We start from the raw sequence: 24,883 nt of genomic DNA on the forward strand, positions 1-24,883 counted from the left end.
AGAGTGGGTGAGATGTTATCAACAAATTTTGTTGAAAATAAGAAAAAGTTTTGGAGTGAGATTAACAAGTTAAGGAAGCCTAGAGAACAAATGGATTTGTCAATTAAAAATAGGAGAGGAGAGTTATTAAATGGAGAGTTAGAGGTATTGGGAAGATGGAGGGAATATTTTGAGGAATTGTTAAATGTTGATGAAGATAGGGAAGCTGTGATTTCATGTATAGGGCAAGGAGGAATAACATCTTGTAGGAGTGAGGAAGAGCCAATTGTGAGTGTGGGGGAAGTTCATGAGGCAGTAGGTAAAATGAAAGGGGGTAAGGCAGCTGGGATTGATGGGATAAAGATAGAAATGTTAAAAGCAGGTGGGGATATAGTTTTGGAGTGGTTGGTGCTATTATTTAATAAATGTATGGAAGAGGGTAAGGTATCTAGGGATTGGCAGAGAGCATACATAGTTTCTTTGTATAAAGGCAAAGGGGACAAAAGAGAGTGCAAAAATTATAGGGGGATAAGTCTGTTGAGTATACCTGGTAAAGTGTATGGTAGAGTTATTACTGAAAGAATTAAAAGACAGAGAATAGGATAGCAGATGAACAAGGAGGCTTTAGGAAAGGTAGGGGGTGTGTGGACCAGGTGTTTACAGTGAAACATATAAGCGAACAGTATTTAGATAAGGCTAAAGAGGTTTTTGTGGCATTTATGGATTTGGAAAAGGCGTATGACAGGGTGGATAGGGGCGTAATGTGGCAGATGTTGCAGATGTATGGTATAGGAGGTAGGTTACTGAAAGCAGTGAAGAGTTTTTACGAGGATAGTGAGGCTCAAGTTAGAATATGCAGGAAGGAGGGAGATTATTTCCCAGTAAAAGTAGGCCTTAGACAAGGATGTGTGATGTCACCATGGTTGTTTAATATATTTATAGATGGGGTTGTAAGAGAAGTAAATGCGAGGGTCTTGGCAAGAGGCATGGAGTTAAGAGATAAAGAATCACGCATAAAGTGGGAGTTGTCACAGTTGCTCTTTGCTGATGACACTGTGCTCTTGGGAGATTCTGAAGAGAAGTTGCAAAGGTTGGTGGATGAATTTGGTAGGGTATGCAAAAGAGGAAAATTATAAGTGAATACAGGAAAGAGTAAAGTTATGAGGATAAAAAGATTAGGTGATGAAAAATTGGATATCAGATTGGAGGGAGAGAGTATGGAGGAGGTGAATGTATTCAGATATTTGGGAGTGGACGTGTCAGCGGATGGGTCTATGAAAGATGAGGTGAATCATAGAATTGATGAGGGGAAAAGGATAAGTGGTGCACTTAGGAGTCTGTGGAGACAAAGAACTTTGTCCTTGGAGGCAAAGAGGGGAATGTATGAGAGTATAGTTTTTACCAACGCTCTAATACGGGTGTGAAGCATGGGTGATGAATGTTGCAGCGAGGAGAAGGCTGGAGGCAGTGGAGATGTCATGTCTGAGGGCAGTGTGTGGTGTGAATATAATGCAGAGAACTCGTAGTTTGGAAGTTAGGAGGAGGTGCGGGATTGCCAAAACTGTTGTCCAGAGGGCTGAGGAAGGGTTGTTGAGGTGGTTTGGACATGTAGAGAGAATGGAATGAAACAGAATGACTTCAAGGGTGTATTAGTCTGTAGTGGAAGGAAGGCGGGGTAGGAGTCGGTCTAGGAAAGATTGGAGGGAGGGGGTAAAGGAGGTTTTGTGTGCGAGGGGCTTGGACTTCCAGTGGGCATGCGTGAGCATGTTTGATAGGAGTGAATGAAGACAAATGGTTTTTAATACTTGACGTGCTGTTGGAGTGTGAGCAAAGTAACATTTATGAAGGGATTCAGGGAAACCGGCAGGCTGGACTTGAGTCCTGGAGATAGGAAGTACAGTGCCTGCACTCTGAAGGAGGGGTGTTAATGTTGCAGTTTAAAAACTGTAGTGTAAAGCACCCTTCCGGCAAGACAAGCACCCTTCCGGCAAGACAGTGATGGAGTGAATGATGGTGAAAGTTTTTGTTTTTCGGGCCACCCTGCCTTGGTGGAAATCGGCCAGTGTGTTAATAAAAAAAAAATGTATGAAAGAGGGGAAGGTACCTAGAGATTGGCGGAGAGCATGTATAGTCCCTTTATATAAAGGGAAGGGGGACAAAAGAGATTGTAAAAATTATAGAGGAATAAGTTTACTGAGTATACCAGGAAAACTGTACGGTAGGGATATAATTGAAAGAATTAGAGGTAAGACAGAATGTAGGATTGCGGAGGAGCAAGGAGGTTTTAGAGTAGGTAGGGGATGTGTAGATCAAGTGTTTACATTGAAGCATATATGTGAACAGTATTTTGATAAAGGTAGGGAAGTTTTTATTGCATTTATGGATTTAGAAAAGGCATATGATAGAGTGGATAGAGGAGCAATGTGGCAGATGTTGCAAGTATATGGAATAGGTGGTAAGTTACTAAATGCTGTAAAGAGTTTTTATGAGGATAGTGAGGCTCAGGTTAGGGTGTGTAGAAGAGAGGGAGACTACTTCCCGGTAAAAGTAGGTCTTAGACAGGGATGTGTAATGTCACCATGGTTGTTTAATATATTTATAGATGGGGTTGTAAAAGAAGTAAATGCTAGGGTGTTCGGGAGAGGGGTAGGATTAAATTATGGGGAATCAAATACAAAATGGGAATTGACACATTTGCTTTTTGCTGATGATACTGTGCTCATGGGAGATTCTAAAGAAAAATTGCAAAGGTTAGTGGACGAGTTTGAGAGTGTGTGTAAAGGTAGAAAGTTGAAAGTGAACATAGAAATGAGTAAGGTGATGAGGGTATCAAATGATTTAGATAAAAAAAAAATTGGATATCAAATTGGGAAGGAGTATGGAAGAAGTGAATGTTTTCAGATACTTGGGAGTTGATGTGTCGGCAGATGGATTTATGAAGGATGAGGTTAATCATAGAATTGATGAGGGAAAAAAAGGTGAGTGGTGCATTGAGGTATATGTGGAGACAAAAAACATTGTCTATGGAGGCAAAGAAGGGAATTTATGAAAGTATAGTAGTACCAACACTCATATATGGGTGTAAAGCTTGGGTTGTGAATGCAGCAGCGAGGAGGTGGTTGGAGGCAGTGGAGATGTCCTGTCTAAGGGCAATGTGTGGTGTAAATATTATGCAGAAAATTCGGAGTGTGGAAATTAGGAGAAGGTGTGGAGTTAATAAAAGTATTAGTCAGAGGGCTGAAGAGGGGTTGTTGAGGTGGTTTGGTCATTTAGAGAGAATGGATCAAAGTAGAATGACATGAAGAGCATTTAAATCTGTAGGGGAAGGAAGGCGGGGTAGGGGTCATCCTCGAAAAGGTTGGAAGGAAGGGGTAAGGGAGGTTTTGTTGGCAAGGGGCTTGGACTTCCTGCAGGCATGCGTGAGCGTGTTAGATAGGAGTGAATGGAGACGAATGGTATTTGGGACCTGACAGTCTGTTGGAGTGTGAGCAGGGTAATATTTAGTGAAGGGATTCAGGGAAACCGGTTATTTTTATATAGCCAGACTTGAGTCCTGGAAATGGGAAGTACAATGCCTGCATTCTAAAGGAGGGGTTCAGGATATTGGCAGTTTGGAGGGATATGTTGTGTATCTTTATACATATATGCTTCTAAACTGTTGTGTTCTGAGCACCTCTGCAAAAACAGTGATTATGTGTGAGTGTGGTGAAAGTGTTGAATGATGAAAGTATTTTCTTTTTGGGGATTTTCTTTCTTTTTGGGTCACCCTGCCTCAGTGGGAGACGGCTGACTTGTTAACCCTTAAACGGTCCAAACAAATCGATGTTCAGATCCGTAGTGCTCAAAAAGTAGATCTACGTTTTTTTACATATTTTCAAAAATAACAAAAAAAAATGTAGATAAAAGTTTTTTTGCACATTTTTAAATGCAAAACAAGAAAGAAGATCTACATTTTTTACATACTTTCAAATGTTGAAAAAACGTATATATACGTTTGGACCATTTATGGGTTAAAAAAAAAAAAAACTTCTTTCAGAAACTACAATCACAGATCTTCAACAAATTACTGTTGACAGGTGAATTGCCAGATGACTGGAAGAAAGCAGCTATAATGGTGTACATTTATGTATTAAAACGAGAGGTATGATGCCCTAAACAAAAGACCATTGTCCTTAATGACTATGACATGGAAAATACTGTGATGAACTACGTATATTGAGAAGTTTGCTAATAGGCAATACTTACTTTAAGAAAAAGAGTATAAAGTACATGAGATATGATACAAGGTGCAATACAGCAGTTGGCTGGAATATTAGTAGATAAAAGGCTGACGGGTACAGTTCTGAATGTGTGTGATTTAAGAGGGGCAACAATTATTTTTTTTTTCAAGCACACTGGCCATTTTCCACTTAGGAAGGGTGACCCAAAAAGAAAGAAAAAACTTTTCATTATCATTCAACACTTTTACCATCATTCATACATAATCATTGTCTTTGCAGAGACGCTCAGATACGACAGTTTAGACGTCATTCCAAACATCCAATATCCCAAACTCTTTTTTTAAAGTGCAGGCATATTACTTCCCACCTCCAGGACTTGAGTTTGGCTAACCGGTTTCCCTGAATCCCTTCACAAAATATTACTCTGCTCACACTCCAACAGCTCATCAGGTCCCAAAAATCATTTGTCTCCATTCTCTTCTATCTAACATGCTCATGCATGCTTGCTGGAAGTCAAAGTCGCTTGCCCACAAAACCTCCTTTACCCCCCTCCCTCCAACATTTCCTAGGATGAGCCCTACCCTGCCTTCCTTTCCCTACAGATTTATATGCTCTCCACGTCATTCTACAAATATATTTCATTATTTAGCAGTTACAGCAGGAGTAAGAAGTAGATGGAGTATTAGGAGAATGTCAATAGTGGGTAAGAGTGAAATAAAAGTGAATGGATTAGAGGCAAAGACAGGGTAAGATATAATCAACTACTGGGAGAAAAGGGCTAGAGAGAAAGTATGTGGTAATGTGGAGGATGCCAAAAAGGTATGGAGTTGATCGAAGAATACAGTGCTAGAGTATGCAACAGGTTTGTGGGTATAGGAGTTTGGGTGTGGTTGGGAAGAGGAGTGATTGGTGGAATGATGAGGTATAGAGGGTGAGAAAAAGAGTAAGAGTAAATAAGTGTTTTTTTTTATTGACACATTGGCCAGTTTCCCTGATTCCCTTCATAAATATTACCCTGCTCACACTCCAACAGCATGTCAAGTTCTAAAAATCATTTGTCTCCATTCACTCTTATCTAACACGCTCATGCATGCTTGCTGGAAGTCCAAGCCCCTTGCACATGAAACCTTGTTTACCTCCTCCCTCTACCCTGCCTTCCCTCCACTACAGATTTATGCACTCTTGAAGTCATTCTATTTTCTTCCAACCTTTCTACATGTCTGAACCACTTCAACCCCTCCTCAGCCTTCTGGGTAATAGTTTTGGTAATCCACACCACCTCCTAATTTCCAAACTACGAATTCTCTGCATTATATTCACACCACACATTGCCCTCAGATACAACATCTCCACTTCCTCCAACCTTCTCTTTGTTGCATCATTCACCACCCATGCTTTGCACCCATATAAGAGTGTTGGTATAACTATACTCTCATACATTCCCCTCTTTGCTTCCATGGACAAAGTTCTTCGTCTCCACAGACTCATCATTGCACCACTCACGTTTTTTCCCTTGTCAGTTCTGTGATTCACCTCATCTTTCATAGACCTATCTACTGACACGTCCACTCCTAAACGTTTGAATACGTACATTCACCTCCTCCATACTCTCTTCCTCTAATTTGATCCAGTCTTGCATTTTTTGTTATCTTCATCACCTTACTCTTTCCTATATTCATTTTTAATTTTTTTCATTTACATACCCTACCAAACTCATCCTTCAACATCTGTAACTTCTCTTCAGAATCTTCCAAAAGGACAATGTCATCAGCAAAGAGCAACTTTGCTAATTTGTAGCAAATTTTGCTACAAATAAGAAAAAGTTTTGAGATTAATAAGTTCAAAAACCTTAGGGAACAAATAGACTTGGCAGTTAAAAACAAAAGAGGGGGGAAATGGTAGATGGGGATGATGGAAAGATGGAAGGAATATTTTTAGCAGCTGTTAAATGTTTATGAAGAATGAGGTAGTAATTTCATGCATTGGCCAAGGAGGTATATTTTGTAGGAGTAAAGAAGAGCCAGGTATAAGTGTTGGGGAAAGTGAGGCAGCGGGTTGAATAAAAGGTGTAAAACATCTGGTACAGGTGGGTTTAACCCTTTCAGGGTCCAAGGCCAAAATCTGAAGTGGTGCCCCAGTGTCCAAGAAATTTTGAAAAAAAAAAAAAAAATTCTTACTGAATTAAAGAGCATATTTTTGTGAAGGTAATAAAACAAAAAAAAATTCTGATCAGTACTTACCGAGATATTGCCGAGAAGTTGACCCAAAATGACCGGATGGCGGCAACATCGACAATTTCCACATACGCACATTACTTTATTTAACGTTTTTTGTAGTTTTTTCTTTTCTTTTCTAATTTTTTTCTTTTCCTACTAATATTTGGGGCCTGAGAGACCAATACTGTATATAATGTATATATATAAACTCTGTATTGAACACAATAACCTCACTAAAGTTATTATCATATTATTGTTTACCACTTTTGTTTATTACAATAAACATGCACAAATCTTGTATAATGCTAATGTTCTATCATATATTTACATATTTACAATCACTGGACATGTTTTTAGAACTGCTGGAGCTTGTGGAACTCCTTGAAACAAGGCACCATGCACAGAGGTACCTTACATTCCTCACACATAAACCGAGTGTTTTTGCGTCTTTGTTGCCGTCGTTTTGTTTGTGCACAAACAATGCATCTCTTCTGAGCAAATTTCTTCTTAGTTGCAGGAAGCTGTATTTTGAAATGATCACCTTCCCTCCTCAAACGCTTGGGTATATTTTGAGGAGTTCGAGGACCTTGTTGTATAGGAGGTGTTGTTACCTGGTACTTCATTATGAGTTGTGTGACAACAGACAAACAAAATTCACCATATGGTGGTCTGTTGCCAGTCTTCATTTGGTACATATTATATGCATTGAGCATTGAAATGTCCATGAGATGGAAGAAAAGTTTCATGTACCACTTGTAACTCTTACGAACACAGTCAACAAAGCCAATCTGCATGTCACATTTGTCAACCAAGCGTATGTTTTGTATATAATCAATCACTGTCGCTGGTTTTCGAATATGTTCATTAGTCATTCTATCAACTTTGCCACTGTCTTGCATTTCGTTACGGTGAATGGTTGTCAACAATGTGACATCTCTTTTGTCATGCCACCGTAATGCCATGATGTCATTGGCAGTAAACACCTGCACCTCATCACCACGAGCACCTGTGTTGAACCTGGGCATATATTTACGATTAGAACGCACTGTGCCACACACATCTGTCTTGTTCACTCGCAAGAAATCACTGAGTAAAGGGCTTGTGTACCAGTTATCGGTATATAATGTATGCCCCTTACCAAGATAAGGTGCCATCATGCTTCTCACTACGTCACCTGAGATACCCAATAACATCTTGGTATCTTTCAATGTTTTACATCCCGTGTATACAACAATATCCAATACCAGGCCACTGTCACAGTCACAGAGTACAAACAGTTTCATACCAAAGCGTTTCCTCTTGCTCGGTATATACTGCTTGAACGACAGTCTACCTTTGAACAAAGTCAAAGACTCGTCAATTACAAGATTCTTGAATGGATAAAAGTACATGTTGAACTTTTGTTTCAGATACATAAAAACATTTCTAATCTTGTATAACCTGTCACTTCTGTCAGGCCTGGTTTTGTCAGAGAAGTGCAACATATTAACAGTAAGATAAACCTGTTCGCTGGGATGATTTCACTGAAGACCGGGGTAGAAATTAGCCGATCTGTGGACCAGTATGCTTTTATATTATGCTTATAGACATGAGGCATAAGCATTATTGTTGCAAAAAGCAAAGACATTTCTGCAACAGTTGTCTCTTTCCACCGGTGTAGTCTTGACTGTGGTGATATGATCGTATTTGCCATGGTGTACTCAAAATACAGTGGACCCCCGGTTTATGGTATTATTTCATTCCAGAAGTACGTTCAGGTGCCATTACTGAACGAATTTGTTCCCATAAGGAATATTGTGAATTAGATTAGTCCATTTCAGACCCCCAAACATACACGTACAAACGCACTTACATAAATACACTTACATAATTGGTCGCATTGGGAGGTGATCGTAAAGCGGGGGTCCACTGTACTTGTTACTTTCCCTGACAATAGTTTCCATCAAGGGCTGGTCAAAGAATATTTCAAAGAATTCCAGTTCATTGGCCGTGGTTCCAAGGGGACAAGTAGGTAGAATTCCACTTTGAGAGTCATCAAAATTGGGATTTTGCTGCCAATCCCAGATACGGTTTGCTGGTGGATACTGGACATCATAGGCTGGTTGTGCGGGTAGTTGTGGTTGTGGTGGGCTGGTGGCTGACGCTCCGCTTTGTCCTTGAACTGAGGAGTCAGCAGTGTGGGTCCCAGCCTGGGCTGGTGAGTCACACATGGCTGTGGCACTACCATCACCACTACCACCACCTACTGATGCCTGTGATCTGTCCATGCCAAGTGTAGCCACATCATCCTCACTTTCACTGTCTGTTCCTGGTGTAGGGCCACGGGATGTACTCAGGGATGTACTCCGTCCCCTGGGCACTGCATAGGGAACACTACCCGAGCGCATGCGGTGGCGTACATACCAACGCTTCACTGGTGAATATGTTTCCTCACTATCACTACTCAAATGATCGTCAAGAGCAATAAAATCACAATCCACGTCACTATCATTATCATTACTGAAGTCAGAGGCCTGGCCACGCGAAAATAATAGTTTTCTCTTGCGATGAGGTACAACTGACCCTGACTGAGGCGTGCCCACACCAGAGGTAGAAGGTTAAGGAACGTCAGGGAAGATGGGAAGTACAGTGCCTGTATTCTGAAGGAGGGGTAGGAATATTGCAGTTTGGAGAGACATCTAAGCTGTAATGTCAGTGTGCCTCTCACAAGATGGTGAAGTGAGTGATGGTGAAAGTGTTTCTTCTTTTTAGGTCACCCTACCTTGGTGAGAGGCAGCCAGCATGTTAAAAAAAAAGTATGAGACAAAAATAGAAAAGCAGAAGGTGCCCCACTTCATCTAGTCACTGCTGGTGTGAAAAAATGGGGAAAAATGTATCATATTGTGTTGAAAAATAACATGAAATTTACATGCAAGATGGGACTGGATAGAAGACATGGGCTACAACTACCTCTTCTAAATTAGTACTGTTTCTGTTTTACTACTCCACTTCTATGATTGTCCTGATGTAGCTGCTACAATATCAGGAATCCGTTGACTTCAGAGTATCTTATGTGTAGTATGCATATGACAGTCCATTTGGGTAATTTTAGAGTGCATTTAATGAGGGTTAGTGAGTGTCCAAGGTAACATCTCATTCTTGTTCTCTCTCACCATAGCCTATACCTTGCTGGTCCCTATAACATATTAGGTCTTAAAGGCTCTTACAGTTCCTGCTACTAGAGCATAGTGTGCAGTGGACCCCCGACATTCGATACATTCGATGCATTTTAATGCAAAAATTTTTCCTCGACATTCGATCGAAAACCCGCTATTCGATACGATTCATACGAGACATGTCCACATGTGGCCTGAACTGCCCCGTGTGTGCCAGTGTTTACAAGCCAGCCAATGTGCGCACATCTAAAGATACATTCAGTACATTCCATATTATCCATATTATCACTGTTTTTGGTGCTTGTTTCTGCAAAATAAGTAACCATGGGCCCCAAGAAAGCTTCTAGTGCCAACCCTTCAAGAAAAAAGGTGCTAATGACTATTGAAATGAAGAAAGAAATAATTGCAAAGTACGAAAGTGGAGTGCATGTGTCGGAGCTGGCCAGGTTGTATAGTAAACCCCAATCAACCATCTCTTCTATAGTGAGCAGGAAAATGGCAATCAAGGAAGCTGTTGTTGCAAAAGGTGCAACCTTGTTTTCAAAACAGAGATCGCTAGTGTTAGATGTTGAGAGACTGTTATTGGTGTGGATAAATGAAAAACAGATGGCAGGAGATAGTGACAGAAGTCCAGCGACTCTCAAGCTGGTCCTAGTGGCATTAAAAGAAGGGAAGTAACCCCGGAAAAAGACTCGATACCTCAAGTCCTAATGGAAGGGGATTCCCCTTCTAAACACTAACACCATCCACACTCTCCCCTCCTCCCATCCCATCAATCATCACCAGATCTTCATTAAAGGTAAGTGTCAATTATTCTATTGTTATTAATCTATTGTTATTGTTGTTACTGTAATTATTCTATTGCATTAAACTTAATATTTCATGTGGAAAAATTTTTTTTGGGTGTCTTGCACGGATTAATTTGATTTCCATTATTTCTTATGGGGAAAATTAATTTGACTTTCGATATTTTTGACATTCGATGAGCTCTCAGGAACGGATTAATATCGAATGTCGGGGGTCCACTGTATCCAGTTGAATCTTATACTTGCATAGTGCTATAACAGTGTTCACAAAAAAGCCTTTGCATACATTCATGTTGTATTTTCTACTCACAATTTTATTCTTTTGTTTCTAATTACTGACTTGTTCATAGTCTCTGCTTCCTAAGAGAAAAAAAAGGTTGTTTTTTCGAGTTAACTTTTTCATAAGGTTTGTTTCTGAGTGACAAATACCACCTAATTGAAATAGGATATACAGTAGTAAAAACACAGACCACATATAGGAAACTATGTATATAAATTAAAAGTGTTGAATGATGATGAAAGTGTTTCTTTATTTTTTGGGTCACTGCCTTGGTGGGAGACGGCCGATGTGCTAAAAAAATAATAATAATAATTTGGAATTTTGTTATTCTTTAGCATCTATTCTTTCAAGAAATTCACAAGCATTTTCATACCAAGCCATAAATACAACAGCAGCAGTGAAAAAGAATTACCAAAGTTCCTATTCAAGAGCAACACTATGATCATCACAGTCATATTTCAGACTACAAGCAGCACATAGTAAGGGTTGTGAGAATAGTTGTAAACACCAAATTATCATCATTGAAGGGCTTCAGGAAAACCGGTTAGTTGGGCTTGAGTCCTGGAGGTGGGAAGTACAGTGCCTGCACTTTAAAGGAAGAGTTTGGGATATTTGCTGTTTGGAATGGCATCTGAGCTGTCATATTTGTATGCCTCTGCGAAGACAGCGATTATGTGTGAATGATAGTGAAAATGTTGAATGATGGGGAAAGCATTTCTTCCTTTTTTTGGGGGGGTCACCCTGCCTTCGTGGGAAATGGCTGACATGTTAAAAAAAATATTATGCCATTCTAATAAATATAAATTAGGATACTATATGTAAGACATGTTAAATTGTAGATACAGTATTTGCATAATTTCATAAGTATTTATCCAGCCTATTTCTGTTTCGTGTAATAAATCCATATTTAAGCCTATTTACTGTTTCTTTGCAGGGAAATCGTCAGCTTTTCATTTTGGCTGGTCAGAGAAATAAAGAATACCTGACAGATTTTTTCATGTACAATATAGACACAGATACAGTTAGCTACATAAGTGACGGGACACGCAAGGACTCATCTTCTGTTCCTGCTGCAGGCTTTACTCAAAAAGCAACCATAGATCCTCACCTTAATGAGATACATGTTTTATCAGTAAGTGGTTTGTTAATTTTTATCAGTGAGTGATTTGTTAATTTTATATGTACAACAAACCCTTGTACAAGGTAATTGCTAGGCTTCATGGAAAAAAAAATAGCCAATTTTTTTATACTCCACAGTTTTCCAAATTAAATATTCCCTCCTGACACTGGGTCACCTTAACATGGTGACACTTTCCCCACAGGGTGCTTGCCTAAGCCCCCATCATCTCTTTCGGCATAAGTGGTGGGGATACAGTATTTCCCTGTTTCGCCTAAATTTACTGATAGCTTATAACATGGAACTAATAGTGCCTGAAGGTTGCATCACATGATAATTATGTTTTGAAAAGTTTTACCTGCAAGAATGATTTGAGCACAACACTACCAAGTTAATCATGATTGTGTAAATTTAATAATGTTAGAAACAGAATATGCTTAAAGCACTGAATGACCGAAAGGTTCCATTCTTTGTATATACAATAAATAAAAAACATAATTTAATACAGTACTGTACATTTCTTACATCACATTCTTCCAGTCCTGACTTTCTGAAGATGAATATCGTGTAGAGGGGTGTTGAGTTAAGGTTACAGGGCTTGGGTGGAAAGTTGTGTTCTTGGACTGATGCTGCTGGAGAATCTTCAAACGTTGATGGTTAGGTTAGAAGAGCAAAGTACTCTGAAAAGCTCTCTTATGCATATCTGCATTGTAGCATTCTTAGTTGATGGTGGAGCTCACAGCATAGTAGTAATGTATCAGTATAATAATGGTATACAAAACCAACAGGTAGATAAGTAAGGCAAATGTCTAACAGCTAGATATCTTTATTCCTAAGCATGTTGCCTACACAGTAATGTTTATTAGTTGAATACAGAGGTAGTGGATATGGAGACAGCAGAAGCAGTGGAGGGGTAAAGATGATGTGATCAGTCCATCAGCCTTGAAGAAGGTTGATGGACTGGTCACATCTTTACCTTTTCACTTCTGCTACTGTCTCCACATTCACCTCCTGTGTATTCAGCTGATGGAACCTACTGTGTAGGCAAAACATTTCGGAATAAAAATATCTAATTGTTGCACATGTCGTATCTATTCATGGTAGCAATGTGTTCAAGAACATTTTTTAAGCTACAACTTTTGGCTGTGTTGCAAATTACTTTCAATTACCATAGGCAAGCAGACTCTCTTGTAATAATTCTTTGAGTCTTTTCTCCTTTTAATGTAAATTAAGTTGTATATTATACAATATACTGTATATTTTTCAACCTTGGTTAGTTTATTGTTTATTTTATTCTGATACTGCGAGGAATAATACTGAAAAAAAAAAATTGGGGCCCACAATGGGTCTTTCACAGACTCTCCCCCCCCCCCTTCCACACTGGATAAACAGTTATATATTTTGGATGGTATACAGTACAGCGGTCCCTCATTTTTCGTAGTTAATCCATTCCTGGAGCTGCTACTATTAACGAAATCTACGATTTGCGAATAAATTTTCCCCATAAGAAATAATGTGAATACAATTAATCCGTTCCTAACACCCAGAAGTATTAAAACAAAAAATTTTTTACATGAAATATACATGTAGTTCATAAACAATACAATGGGAAATGATGAATGAAACATTAACAGCAAAACACTTACCTTTATTGGAGATTCTTCTTAGTGTATGGGAGACTGGAGGAGGAGAGAGAGTGGATTGTTTATAATTTGGAAGGGGAATCCCCTTCCAGCAACACCTCAGGTACCAATTGCTTTTCTGGGGTTGCTTCTCTTCTCTGTTTCTTAATGCCACTAGGACCACCTTGAGAGTCACTGGAGTCCTGTCTCGCAAAATAACTGTCCAGAGAGCTCTGTTTCTGGCGTCTCTTTAAAACTTCCCTAAAATGGGCCAAGACTTTGTCACTCTACATGTTGCCAACATGGCTTGCAACAACCTTGTCAGGGTGATGTTTCTCCATAAAGCTTTCCATCTTACCCCACATAGCAAAAATCTCTTTAATTTCTGAAGAAGGCACCATCTTCCATCTCTCTTCCTCCTCTTCCGCAGCAAGATTCTGAGCTGCGATCTGTTGCTGTTCCTGCTGAAGCTCTTGCAGCTCCTCAGTGGTGAGCTCTTCATTGTGGTCTTCCACCAATTCTTCCACATCCTCCAAACTCACATCCAACCCCATGGAACTCCCCAGTGCCACAATTGATTTTACAACAGACATAGGCTCATCAGGGTCAGTCCCAAACCCTTCAAAATCCCTCTTGTTAACACAATCTGGCCACAATTTTCTCCAGGCAGAGTTCAAAGTCCTGGTAGTCACTCCCTCCCAAGCCATACCTATAAAGGTTATGCAATGGAGGATGCTCACTTGACCCTTAGGGTCAAGTGAGTGTCTGTGGTCACAGTCAAGCACCTGTGAAACATTGCTTTGGTGTAAAGTTTTTTAAAGTTTGCAATGACCTGCTGGTCCATGGGCTGGAGGAAAGGAGTGGTATTCGGGGGCAAGAACTTTACTATGATGAACCCAAACTCCTCGAAAATTAGGTCATCCAAGTTTGGAGGATGAGCAGGTGCACTGTCCATTACTAGCAGGCACTTGAGGTCCAATTTCTTTTCCAGAGGTAATTCTTCACACTAGGGCCAAACACTTCATTGAACCACTCGACGAAAATTTCCCACGTGACCCATGCCTTACTATTAGATTTCCAAAACACACACAATTTACTCTTCATAACATTGTTTTTCCTGAACACTGGGATTTTCAGTAATGGCTTCACTTTGAAATCCCCACTAGCATTAGCACAGAACATTAGCGTCAGCCTGTCTTTCATAGGCTTGTGTCCTGGCATTGCCTTTTCCTCCTGTGTAATGAAGGTCCTCTTTGGCATTTTCTTCCATAAGAGGCCTGTTTCGTCACAATTGAACACTTGTTCGGGTTTCAGTCCTTCAGCCTCTGTGTACTCCTGGAATTCATGCACATATTTTTCAGCCGCCTTGTGGTCCGAACTGGCAGCCTCACCATGCCTTACCACACTGTGTATGCCAGTACAGTTCTTAAATCTCTCAAGCCAACCTTTGCTGGCCTTAAATTCACTTACATCACCACTATTTTCAGGCAATTTCTTTACCAGATCGTTGTGCAACTGCCTAGCCTTTTCACAAATAATCAAAGTCATAAGAGTATCTCCTGCTAATTGTTTCTCATTTATCCACACCAATAATAACTTCTGAACCTCTTCGAGTACTGGTGATCTCATTTTTGTCAGCATAGTTACCCCATTTGCAACAACAGAGTCCTTTATTTCCTTTTTCTTGGCCACTATGGACCATATGGTTGTGTAGGGTTACTTATACATCCTGGCCAGTTCAGCCGCACTTGTACCACTTTCATATTGTTCAATGATGTTTTTCTTAAATTCAGTCGTATTTCTCACCTTTACCACAGGCTTGGCACTAGGAGCTTTCTTTGGAGCCATGGTAGCTTATTTAGTACTTGCAAGCACTAAAATAAATGGAATATTATGAAATATTTCGCTGGAGCACATGAGGGGACCTTTGCTCACTGGTAAACAATGCCAGACTGGCTGCCGCCCCGGCTCACGCCGTGAGTATGCATCCCGGATGAACTACTACTTGCGAGTCAACCTATGAAAAGCGAGTCCATGTTTATACGAAAATACCCCTATGATTTCCGAAATCTATGATTGCCAAGAACTACGAAAAGCGAGGGACCACTGTAGTTTATATTCTACCAATGAACCTTTAGTTTACTGAATTTAATGTTTTCTCTTCTAGTTCCTGTCTACATACTTTTTTTTCTGATGGAAGGTTGTTATCCTTCTGTTTGACTACTGAAAATTATGTTTGATAATCAAAAATTATATTGATCATTCATTTTATTTAATGCTGATTTAGCCAAGGCATCAACTCTCCCATGTTCCCAGAGGCCGGTGAAAGAGGAAATTCACAAAAAATATATTTGTTGTGCTTTTGCAAGCTGGCTCACAGAGAAAGCACCTCTCACCCTCCCACTGTTAGAGATAAGAGAAGCCATTAGTAAAGATAGTCTGTGTTATGCTTTTGTGTGACCTATGACCTGTGTAAAGAATAAGGACTAGCTTCGTCAGGGACATACAAGTAAAACATTTAGGGGATGAAACATGGTAAAATAAAAAAGGAACAAGGGGAAATTAGGAATGGAAAAGCAGTATCAGTGAAAATAGTAATGTTAAGGTATAGAAAATTGGGAAAATCTCCAAATGGGACTGCATTTAAAGAATAGAACTATATTAGTAGGGAATGAGCCATGCCTCCCCCCTTTCCTTTTTTTTTTTTTTCTTTTCCAAGGAAGTTATTCCTTCGACAACCATGGCCAACCGATGTACAATATTACTTAAATTTATCATAACTAAGAAGTGAAAAGATCAGGGTTAACTTCTCTGATAAAAAGGACATTTGGTGATTGTATGTAAAGTCAGTGTTACAACAGTGTAACCATTTGTATTTTTTATTTCAGGGCCTTAGTAAAGATAAAGACAAAAGAGATGAAAACGTTCGGAATTCATTCTGGGTGTATGATATATCTCAAAACAAATGGTAAGTTTTGAATTTGATAATGCATTTTTTTATTAAGTTACATTTTGGATTGCTTACTAAAATATGAACCTTCATTAACAAGAACAGGTGGGCCCTGCTTATACAGTAGGTTAGGTTCCAGGCTACCACTGTAAAGTGAAAATTGCTGTCAAGTGAAATAGTCTTTTTTCATTTTCAAATGCATATAAAAGTCTGATAACATGTTTACACTATCACATATTAAATGAGCATTAGAGCTAGGCCTAAAAAATACATATACAGTCCACACACACTTCTTCTTCTTCTTTCAACGTACCAGCCGTATCCCACTGAGGCAGGGTGGCCCAAAAAGAAAAACAAAAGTTTTTCTTTTCAAATTTAGTAATTTATACAGGAGAAGGGGTTACTAGCCCCTTGCTCCCGGCATTTTAGTCGCCTCTTACAACACGCATGGCTTATGGAGGAAGAATTTTGTTCCACTTCCCCATGGCGATAAGAGGAAATAAACAAATAAACAAGAACAAGAACTAGAAAGAAAATAGACGAAAACCCAGAAAGGTATGTATATATGTATATGCTTGTACATGTATGTGTAGTGTGACCTAAGTGTAAGTAGAAGTAGCAAGATGTACCTGAAATCTTGCATGTTTATGAGACAGAAAAAAGGACACCAGCAATCCTACCATCATGTAAAACAATTACAGGCTTCCGTTTTACACTCACTTGGCAGGACGGTAGTACCTTCCTGGGCGGTTGCTGTCTACCAACCTACTACCTATAGTCCACACACACTACTTACCTTAAAATATTTAATTTAGAAAGTCTGAATAAATGAAGAATGAGTATAATTGAAAACCGCTGCATTAATAAAACACCTGCTGTAAAGCAGGGGCTACCTGTAATTTATTCAGAAGTAAATGTTTATACTGAATATTATAAACTACAGTATTTATATTACTTGGCTGAAGTGCCACTGTGAGTACAGAGACAGATTAGAAAAATTGCTTATTTTTTGCAAATAATAAGGTTATTTGTGGATTATTATTATATTCATAGAGAAGCACTAAACATGTAGGGATCAAACAGTTTCAGGGTAATATGAAGCAGAATTGATCCAAGGAAGGGGATGATAGCTCCCATACCTTGGATTAAGAGCTCTTCTAGTATCAAGGTGTCTCCTTTAAAGGGAGTTATTAGTCGAGATTTATCCCCCTCCCAACTATGAAAAATATTGGCTGAGGTAAGTTGGGGGGGGGACACTAAAAAGTCAGAATTGATTGTAAATCTCTTTGGAACCATTCCTTATCCTCATCTATTTTTATTCTCCTCATTAGTTTTACATAATTATTAAGAGGGATTCTTCTGAATCAATCCCATCTGGAATGTCATTCACAGAAGCCTGAAATGGTATTGGTCCTAAGACCAATTCTTGTGGAACCCTGCTAGTTACTCTTCCAATTCTGACATCTCTGTCCTGACTATCATTCTTTGCCTCCTTATCCTAAGATACGCTTTGATCTTCCAGAGTATGTTCCCAGTTATTCTTGCCTAAATCTCAAGTTTTTGGTCCAGCCTCTTGTGAGGTACAGTATCAAATGCCTTCTTGAAGTCTAAAAAAATGCTGTCGACCTAACCATCTTTCTCTCTATTGTTGTACATCTGTTACACTGTCATAGAACACCAACAAGTTAGTATGAGAAGATTGGCCATCCTTAAAGCTATGCTGGTTATTGCTTATGAAACCACTTCTCTCCAAGTGTTCTACCTCTCTTCCCCTCAAGTTTCTCTATTACCTTGCAGGGTATGTATGCCAAAGAAATTGGTCTGTAGTTTAATGCCACCCATCTGTCTCCTTTCTTAAATAAAAGGGCTACATTTGCTGTCTTCCAGATCTCTGGTAACTGCCCCATATTCATTGATTTATTGTAGATCATGGCTAGTGGGTTAGACAATGCTTCTGCACCCTCTTGCAGAACCCATGATGACATATTGGCAAATCCCATTGTCTTTGATGTATCCAGGTCCATCAGGAGTTTCTTTACCCCTTTCCCTGTTGTGGGGATGTCATCCAGTACTTGTTGGTGCCTCCTGTTCTGATATTGCCCCAGTTTCCACTGAGAAGACCTCTTCAGATCACTTTATTAACACTTCACAGACTTCCTTGTCATTGTAAGTGAACTACTCTCCTTCCCTCCTTCCTCAGTTTGATTACTTGGTCCTTTACTATCACCTTTCTTCTGAAGATGTGCCTATGAAGCAGTTTCAGTTTGTATTTGACCTTTGCTGCCATGTCATTCTCAAATTGTCTCAGCCTCTCTCTTCACCCTACCATATTCATTTCTGGCCAATCTGCTCACTTCTGTACTCTCATCTGTTCTTTTCCTTCTATATTTTTTTTCCACTGACACTTCATTTTTGCTTCCCCATATCTCTGGCCAAACCAAGGGCTCTTTTTGTCTTCATTTCTGCATCTTTTCGGTATGAAGGCCTCCTAAGCTTCCTTGAGTTTTCCAGCTAGGTACTCCATCATCTCATCCACTGACTTGCCTTCCAATTCACTGTCCCAATACAGTACATTAAGGAAGTCTTTCAAAACCTTCAGAATTCCCCCTTATAAAGTCTGGCATGTCATGCTCTCCACCTAATGTATTTCCCTTTACCTGTAACTCCACTAGGTACTCAAAGCTCAGAGCCACATGATCACTAGCACCCACAGGGCTCTCATATTGCATGTCACCTATGTCAGATTTAAGTCTTGCTAGCTCATCATCTCCTCTCCCTTTTCATGTCCTTAATGTGCTGACTCATAAAGCTTTCTCTAATCACTATCAGCTTAGCCCAACACGTTTCTGGTCCCCCATATGGGTTCTAGTTCTGCCAGTCTATTTCTTCCATTGTAAGTAGCTTCACTTATGCTTATAATTTTGGTGTTATCTATCCACTTCACCAGTCATGTGAAGAAGAAATTGGGGATTATTTTGAGTGTCATAATGATGTCTTTTTTTATTCAGGTCATGTATATACCGCAATGAGCAAACTGGAGAGTCTTACTGGAGTAAAATGCAGCATGTAGAGCCATGTCCTCGATTTGCTCACCAGTTAGTTTATGATGACACGAAAAAGGTCAGTACATAATGTAACTTAGTTTGTGTAAAATAACAGAAATGTTCTTTTTTTATTTTATTATCACACTGGCCGATTCCCACCAAGGCAGGGTGGCCTGAAAAAGAAAAACTTTCACCATCATTCACTCCATCACTGTCTTGCCAGAAGGGTGCTTTACACTACAGTTTTTAAACTGCAACATTAACACCCCTCCTTCAGAGTGCAGGCACTGTACTTCCCATCTCCAGGACTCAAGTCCAGCCTGCCGGTTTCCTTGAATCCCTTCATAAATGTTACTTTGCTCACACTCCAACAGCACGTCAAGTATTAAAAACCATTTGTCTCCATTCACTCCTATCAAACACGCTCACGCACGCCTGCTGGAAGTCCAAGCCCCTCGCACACAAAACCTCCTTTACCCCCTCCCTCCAACCTTTCCTAGGTCGACCCCTACCCCGCCTTCCTTCCACTACAGACTGATACACTCTTAAAGTCATTCTGTTTCGCTCCATTCTCTCTACATGTCCGAACCACCTCAACAACCCTTCCTCAGCCCTCTGGACAACAGTTTTGGTAATCCCGCACCTCCTCCTAACTTCCAAACTACGAATTCTCTGCATTATATTCACACCACACATTGCCCTCAGACATGACATCTCCACTGCCTCCAGCCTTCTCCTCGCTGCAACATTCATCACCCACGCTTCACACCCATATAAGAGCGTTGGTAAAACTATACTCTCATACATTCCCCTCTTTGCCTCCAAGGACAAAGTTCTTTGTCTCCACAGACTCCTAAGTGCACCACTCACTCTTTTTCCCTCATCAATTCTATGACTCACCTCATCTTTCATAGACCCATCCGCTGACACGTCCACTCCCAAATATCTGAATACGTTCACCTACTCCATACTCTCTCCCTCCAATCTGATATTCAGTCTTTCATCACCTAATCTTTTTGTTATCCTCATAACCTTACTCTTTCCTGTATTCACCTTTAATTTTCTTCTTTTGCACACCCTACCAATGTTCTAAGGTCTGTAAATCATTTTCAAAAGGAAACATTAAGAATGGAAACAAACTCTAATTTATATTCTTTAGCTGGGAACTTTATTGTTTCTTTAAATTGTAAGCAAAAATATTACCAATTTTTTACATTCATTGTGAATGTGTACAGTATGTATGCATAGTATATATGTTCTTCTTTCTTTCAATACACCAACCGTATCCAACTGAGGCGGGGTGGCCCAAAAGGAAAACCGAAAGTTTCTCCTTTTACATTTAGTAATACGTATATACATATATACACACTCATCTGAGTTTTCTTTGATTTTATCTTAATAGTTCTTGGTCTTATTACTTTTCCTTATACAGTGGACCCCCGCATAACGATCACCTCCGAATGCGACCAATTATGTAAGTGTATTTATGTAAGTGCGTTTGTACGTGTATGTTTGGGGGTCTGAAATGGACTAATCTACTTCACAATATTTCTTATGGGAACAAATTCGGTCAGTACTGGCACCTGAACATACTTCTGGAGAGAAAAAATATCGTTAACCGGGGGTCCACTGTATATCCATGGGGAAGTGGAATAAGAATCTTTCCTCCGTAAGCCATGCGTGTTGTAAAAGTCAACTAAAATGCCGGGAACAATGGGCTAGTAACCCCTTTTCCTGTAAAAATTACTAAAAAGAATAAGAATAAAATTGTCAAAGTGGGAAGTCTGAATGTGCGTGGATGCTGTGCAAATGATAAGAAAGAGATGATTGTGGATGTTATGAATGAGAAGAAGCTGGATGTCCTGGCTTTAAGTGAAACAAAGCTGAAGGGGGTGGGAGAGTTTCAATGGAGAGGAATAAATGGGATTAGGTCAGGGGTTTCAAATAGAGTTAGAGCTAAAGAAGGAGTAGCAATAATGTTGAAGGATAAGCTATGGCAGGAAAAGAGGGACTATAAATGTATTAATTCAAGGATTATGTGGAGTAAAATAAAGATTGGATGTGAAAAGTGGGTTATAATAAGCGTGTATGCACCTGGAGAAGAGAGAAGTGTAGAGGAGAGAGAGAGATTTTGGGAAATGTTGAGTGAATGCGTGGGGAGTTTTGAATCAAGTGTGAGAGTAATGGTGGTTGGGGATTTCAATGCTAAAGTGGGTAAAAATGTTATGGAAGGAGTAGTAGGTAAATTTGGGGTGCCAGGGGTAAATGTAAATGGGGAGCCTTTAATTGAGCTATGTGTAGAAAGAGATTTGGCAATAAGTAATACATATTTTATGAAAAAGAGGATTAAATATACAAGGTATGATGTAGCACGTAATGAAAGTAGTTTATTAGATTATGTATTGGTGGATAAAAGGTTGATGGGTAGGCTCCAGGATGTACATGTTTATAGAGGGGCAACTGATATATCGGATCATTATTTAGTTGTAGCTACAGTTAGAGTAAGAGGTAGATGGGAAAAGAGGAAGGTGGCAACAACAAGTAAGAGGGAGGTGAAAGTGTATAAACTAAGGGAGGAGGAAGTTCGGGTGAGATATAAGCGACTATTGGCAGAAAGGTGGGCTAGTGCAAAGATGAGTAGTGGGGGGGTTGAAGAGGGTTGGAATAGTTTTAAAAAAGCAGTATTAGAATGTGGGGCAGAAGTTTGTGGTTATAGGAGGGTGGGGGCAGGAGGAAAGAGGAGTGATTGGTGGAATGAAGAAGTAAAGGGTGTGATAAAAGAGAAAAAGATAATTATGAGAGGTTTTTACAAAGCAGAAGTGTTATAAGAAGAGCAGAGTATATGGAGAGTAAAAGAAAGGTAAAGAGAGTGGTGAGAGAGTGCAAAAGGAGAGCAGATGATAGTGGGAGAGGCACTGTCAAGAAATTTTAATGCAAATAAGAAAAAATTTTGGAGTGAGTTAAACAAGTTAAGAAAGCCTAGGGAATAAATGGATTTGTCAGTTAAAAACAGAGTAGGGGAGTTAGTAGATGGGGAGATGGAGGTATTAGGTAGATGGCGAGAATATTTTGAGGAACTTTTAAATGTTAAGGAAGAAAGAGAGGCAGTAATTTCATGCACTGGTCAGGGAGGTATACCATCTTTTAGGAGTGAAGAAGAGCAGAATGTAAGTGTGGGGGAGGTACGTGAGGCATTACGTAGAATGAAAGGGGGTAAAGCAGCTGGAACTGATGGGATCATGACAGAAATGTTAAAAGCAGGGGGGGGATATAGTGTTGGAGTGGTTGGTACTTTTGTTTAATATATGTATGAAAGAGGGGAAGGTACCTAGGGATTGGTGGAGAGCATGTATAGTCCCTTTATATAAAGGGAAAGGGGACAAAAGAGACTGTAAAAATTATAGAGGAATAAGTTTACCGAGTATACCAGGAAAAGTGTACGGTAGGGTTATAATTGAAAGAATTAGAGGTAAGACAGAATGTAGGATTGCGGATGAGCAAGGAGGTTTCAGAGTGGGTAGGGGATGTGTAGATCAAGTGTTTACATTGAAGCATATATGTGAACAGTATTTAGATAAAGGTAGGGAAGTTTTTATTGCATTTATGGATTTAGAAAAGGCATATGATAGAGTGGATAGAGGAGCAATGTGGCAGATGTTGCAAGTATATGGAATAGGTGGTAAGTTATTAAATGCTGTAAAGAGTTTTTATGAGGATAGTGAGGCTCAGGTTAGGGTGTGTAGAAGAGAGGGAGACTACTTCCCGGTAAAAGTAGGTCTTAGACAGGGATGTGTAATATCACCATGGTTGTTTAATATATTTATAGATGGGGTTGTAAAGGAAGTAAATGTTCGGGAGAGGGGTGGGATTAAATTTTGGGGAATCAAATTCAAAATGGGAATTGACACAGTTACTTTTTGCTGATGATACTGTGCTTATGGGAGATTCTAAAGAAAAATTGCAGAGGTTAGTGGATGAGTTTGGGAATGTGTGTAAAGGTAGAAAGTTGAAAGTGAACATAGAAAAGAGTAAGGTGATGAGGGTATCAAATGATTTAGATAAAGAAAAATTGGATATCAAATTGGGGAGGAGGAGTATGGAAGAAGTGAATGTTTTCAGATACTTGGGAGTTGACGTGTCAGCGGATGGATTTATGAAGGATGAGGTTAATCATAGAATTGATGAGGGAAAAAAGGTGAGTGGTGCGTTGAGGTATATGTGGAGTCAAAAAACGTTATCTATGGAGGCAAAGAAGGGAATGTATGAAAGTATAGTAGTACCAACACTCTTATATGGGTGTGAAGCTTGGGTGGTAATTGCAGCAGCGAGGAGACGGTTGGAAGCAGTGGAGATGTCCTGTTTAAGGGCAATGTGTGGTGTAAATATTATTCAGAAAATTCGGAGTGTGGAAATTAGGAGAAGGTGTGGAGTTAATAAAAGTATTAGTCAGAGGGCAGAAGAGGGGTTGTTGAGGTGGTTTGGTCATTTAGAGAGAATGGATCAAAGTAGAATGACATGGAAAGCATATAAATCTATAGGGGAAGGAAGGCGGGGTAGGGGTCATCCTCGAAAGGGTTGGAGAGAGGGGGTAAAGGAGGTTTTGTGGGCAAGAGGCTTGGACTTCCAGCAAGCATGCATGAGCGTGTTAGATAGGAGTGAATGTAGACGAATGGTACTTGGGACCTGACGATCTGTTGGAGTGTGAGCAGGGTAATATTTAGTGAAGGGATTCAGGGAAACCGGTTATTTTCATATAGTCGGACTTGAGTCCTGGAAATGAGAAGTACTATGCCTGCACTTTGAAGGAGTGGTTTGGGATATTGGCAGTTTGGAGGGATATGTTGTGTATCTTTATATGTGTATGCTTCTAAACTGTTGTATTCTGAGCACCTCTGCAAAAACAGTAATAATGTGTGAGTGTGGTGAAAGTGTTGAATGATGATGAAAGTATTTTCTTTTTGGGGATTTTCTTTCTTTTTTGGGTCGCCCTGCCTCGGTGGGAGACGGCCGACTTGTTGAAAAAAAAAAAATACGTATATACAGGAGAACGGGTTACTAGCCCCTTGCTCCTGGCATTTTAGTCGCCTCTTACGGAGGAAGAATTCTGTTCCACTTCCCCATGGAGATAAGAGGAAATAAACAAGAACAAGAACTAGAAAGAAAATATGTATACATGTGAAATTGTTTCTATTTCAGGTCACCTTGCCTCAGTGGGTGACAACAAGTGTGTTAAAAAAAATGTAGAGTAGCCATCTTCCACTGAAGTAGTGGTGACCTGAGAAAAAGAGGAAACACTTTAACCATCATTTATTCAATCACTGTCTTGCTAGAAGTGTGCTGACAACGTTTTTTTAGTTGACCAACTGAAATATCCCCACCTCTCCTTCAGAGTACAGGCATTGTAATTACCTCCTCCAGGATCAGGTCAGGTTAACCAGTTTCCCCAGATCCTTCATAAATGTTATCTTGCTCACATTCCAACAGCACATCGAAA

General features: G+C 39.7%; 1 protein-coding gene across 4 annotated transcripts in view; it reads left to right on the forward strand.

The window, feature by feature from the left end:
• The window catches only part of muskelin (muskelin 1), a 122,288-nt gene that overhangs the window by 61,291 nt on the left and 36,114 nt on the right, over positions 1-24,883 (forward strand). For all 4 annotated transcript variants that reach the window (XM_053773091.2, XM_053773090.2, XM_053773089.2 and 1 more), the window contains exons 12-14: positions 11,591-11,788; positions 16,284-16,363; positions 19,354-19,465. In XM_053773091.2, the coding sequence (XP_053629066.2) occupies positions 11,591-11,788; positions 16,284-16,363; positions 19,354-19,465 (390 nt within the window). The remainder of the gene's footprint in view (positions 1-11,590; positions 11,789-16,283; positions 16,364-19,353; positions 19,466-24,883) is intronic.

This window comes from Cherax quadricarinatus, chromosome 9 (genome assembly GCF_038502225.1).
Source record: "Cherax quadricarinatus isolate ZL_2023a chromosome 9, ASM3850222v1, whole genome shotgun sequence".
Lineage (NCBI taxonomy): Eukaryota > Metazoa > Arthropoda > Malacostraca > Decapoda > Parastacidae > Cherax > Cherax quadricarinatus.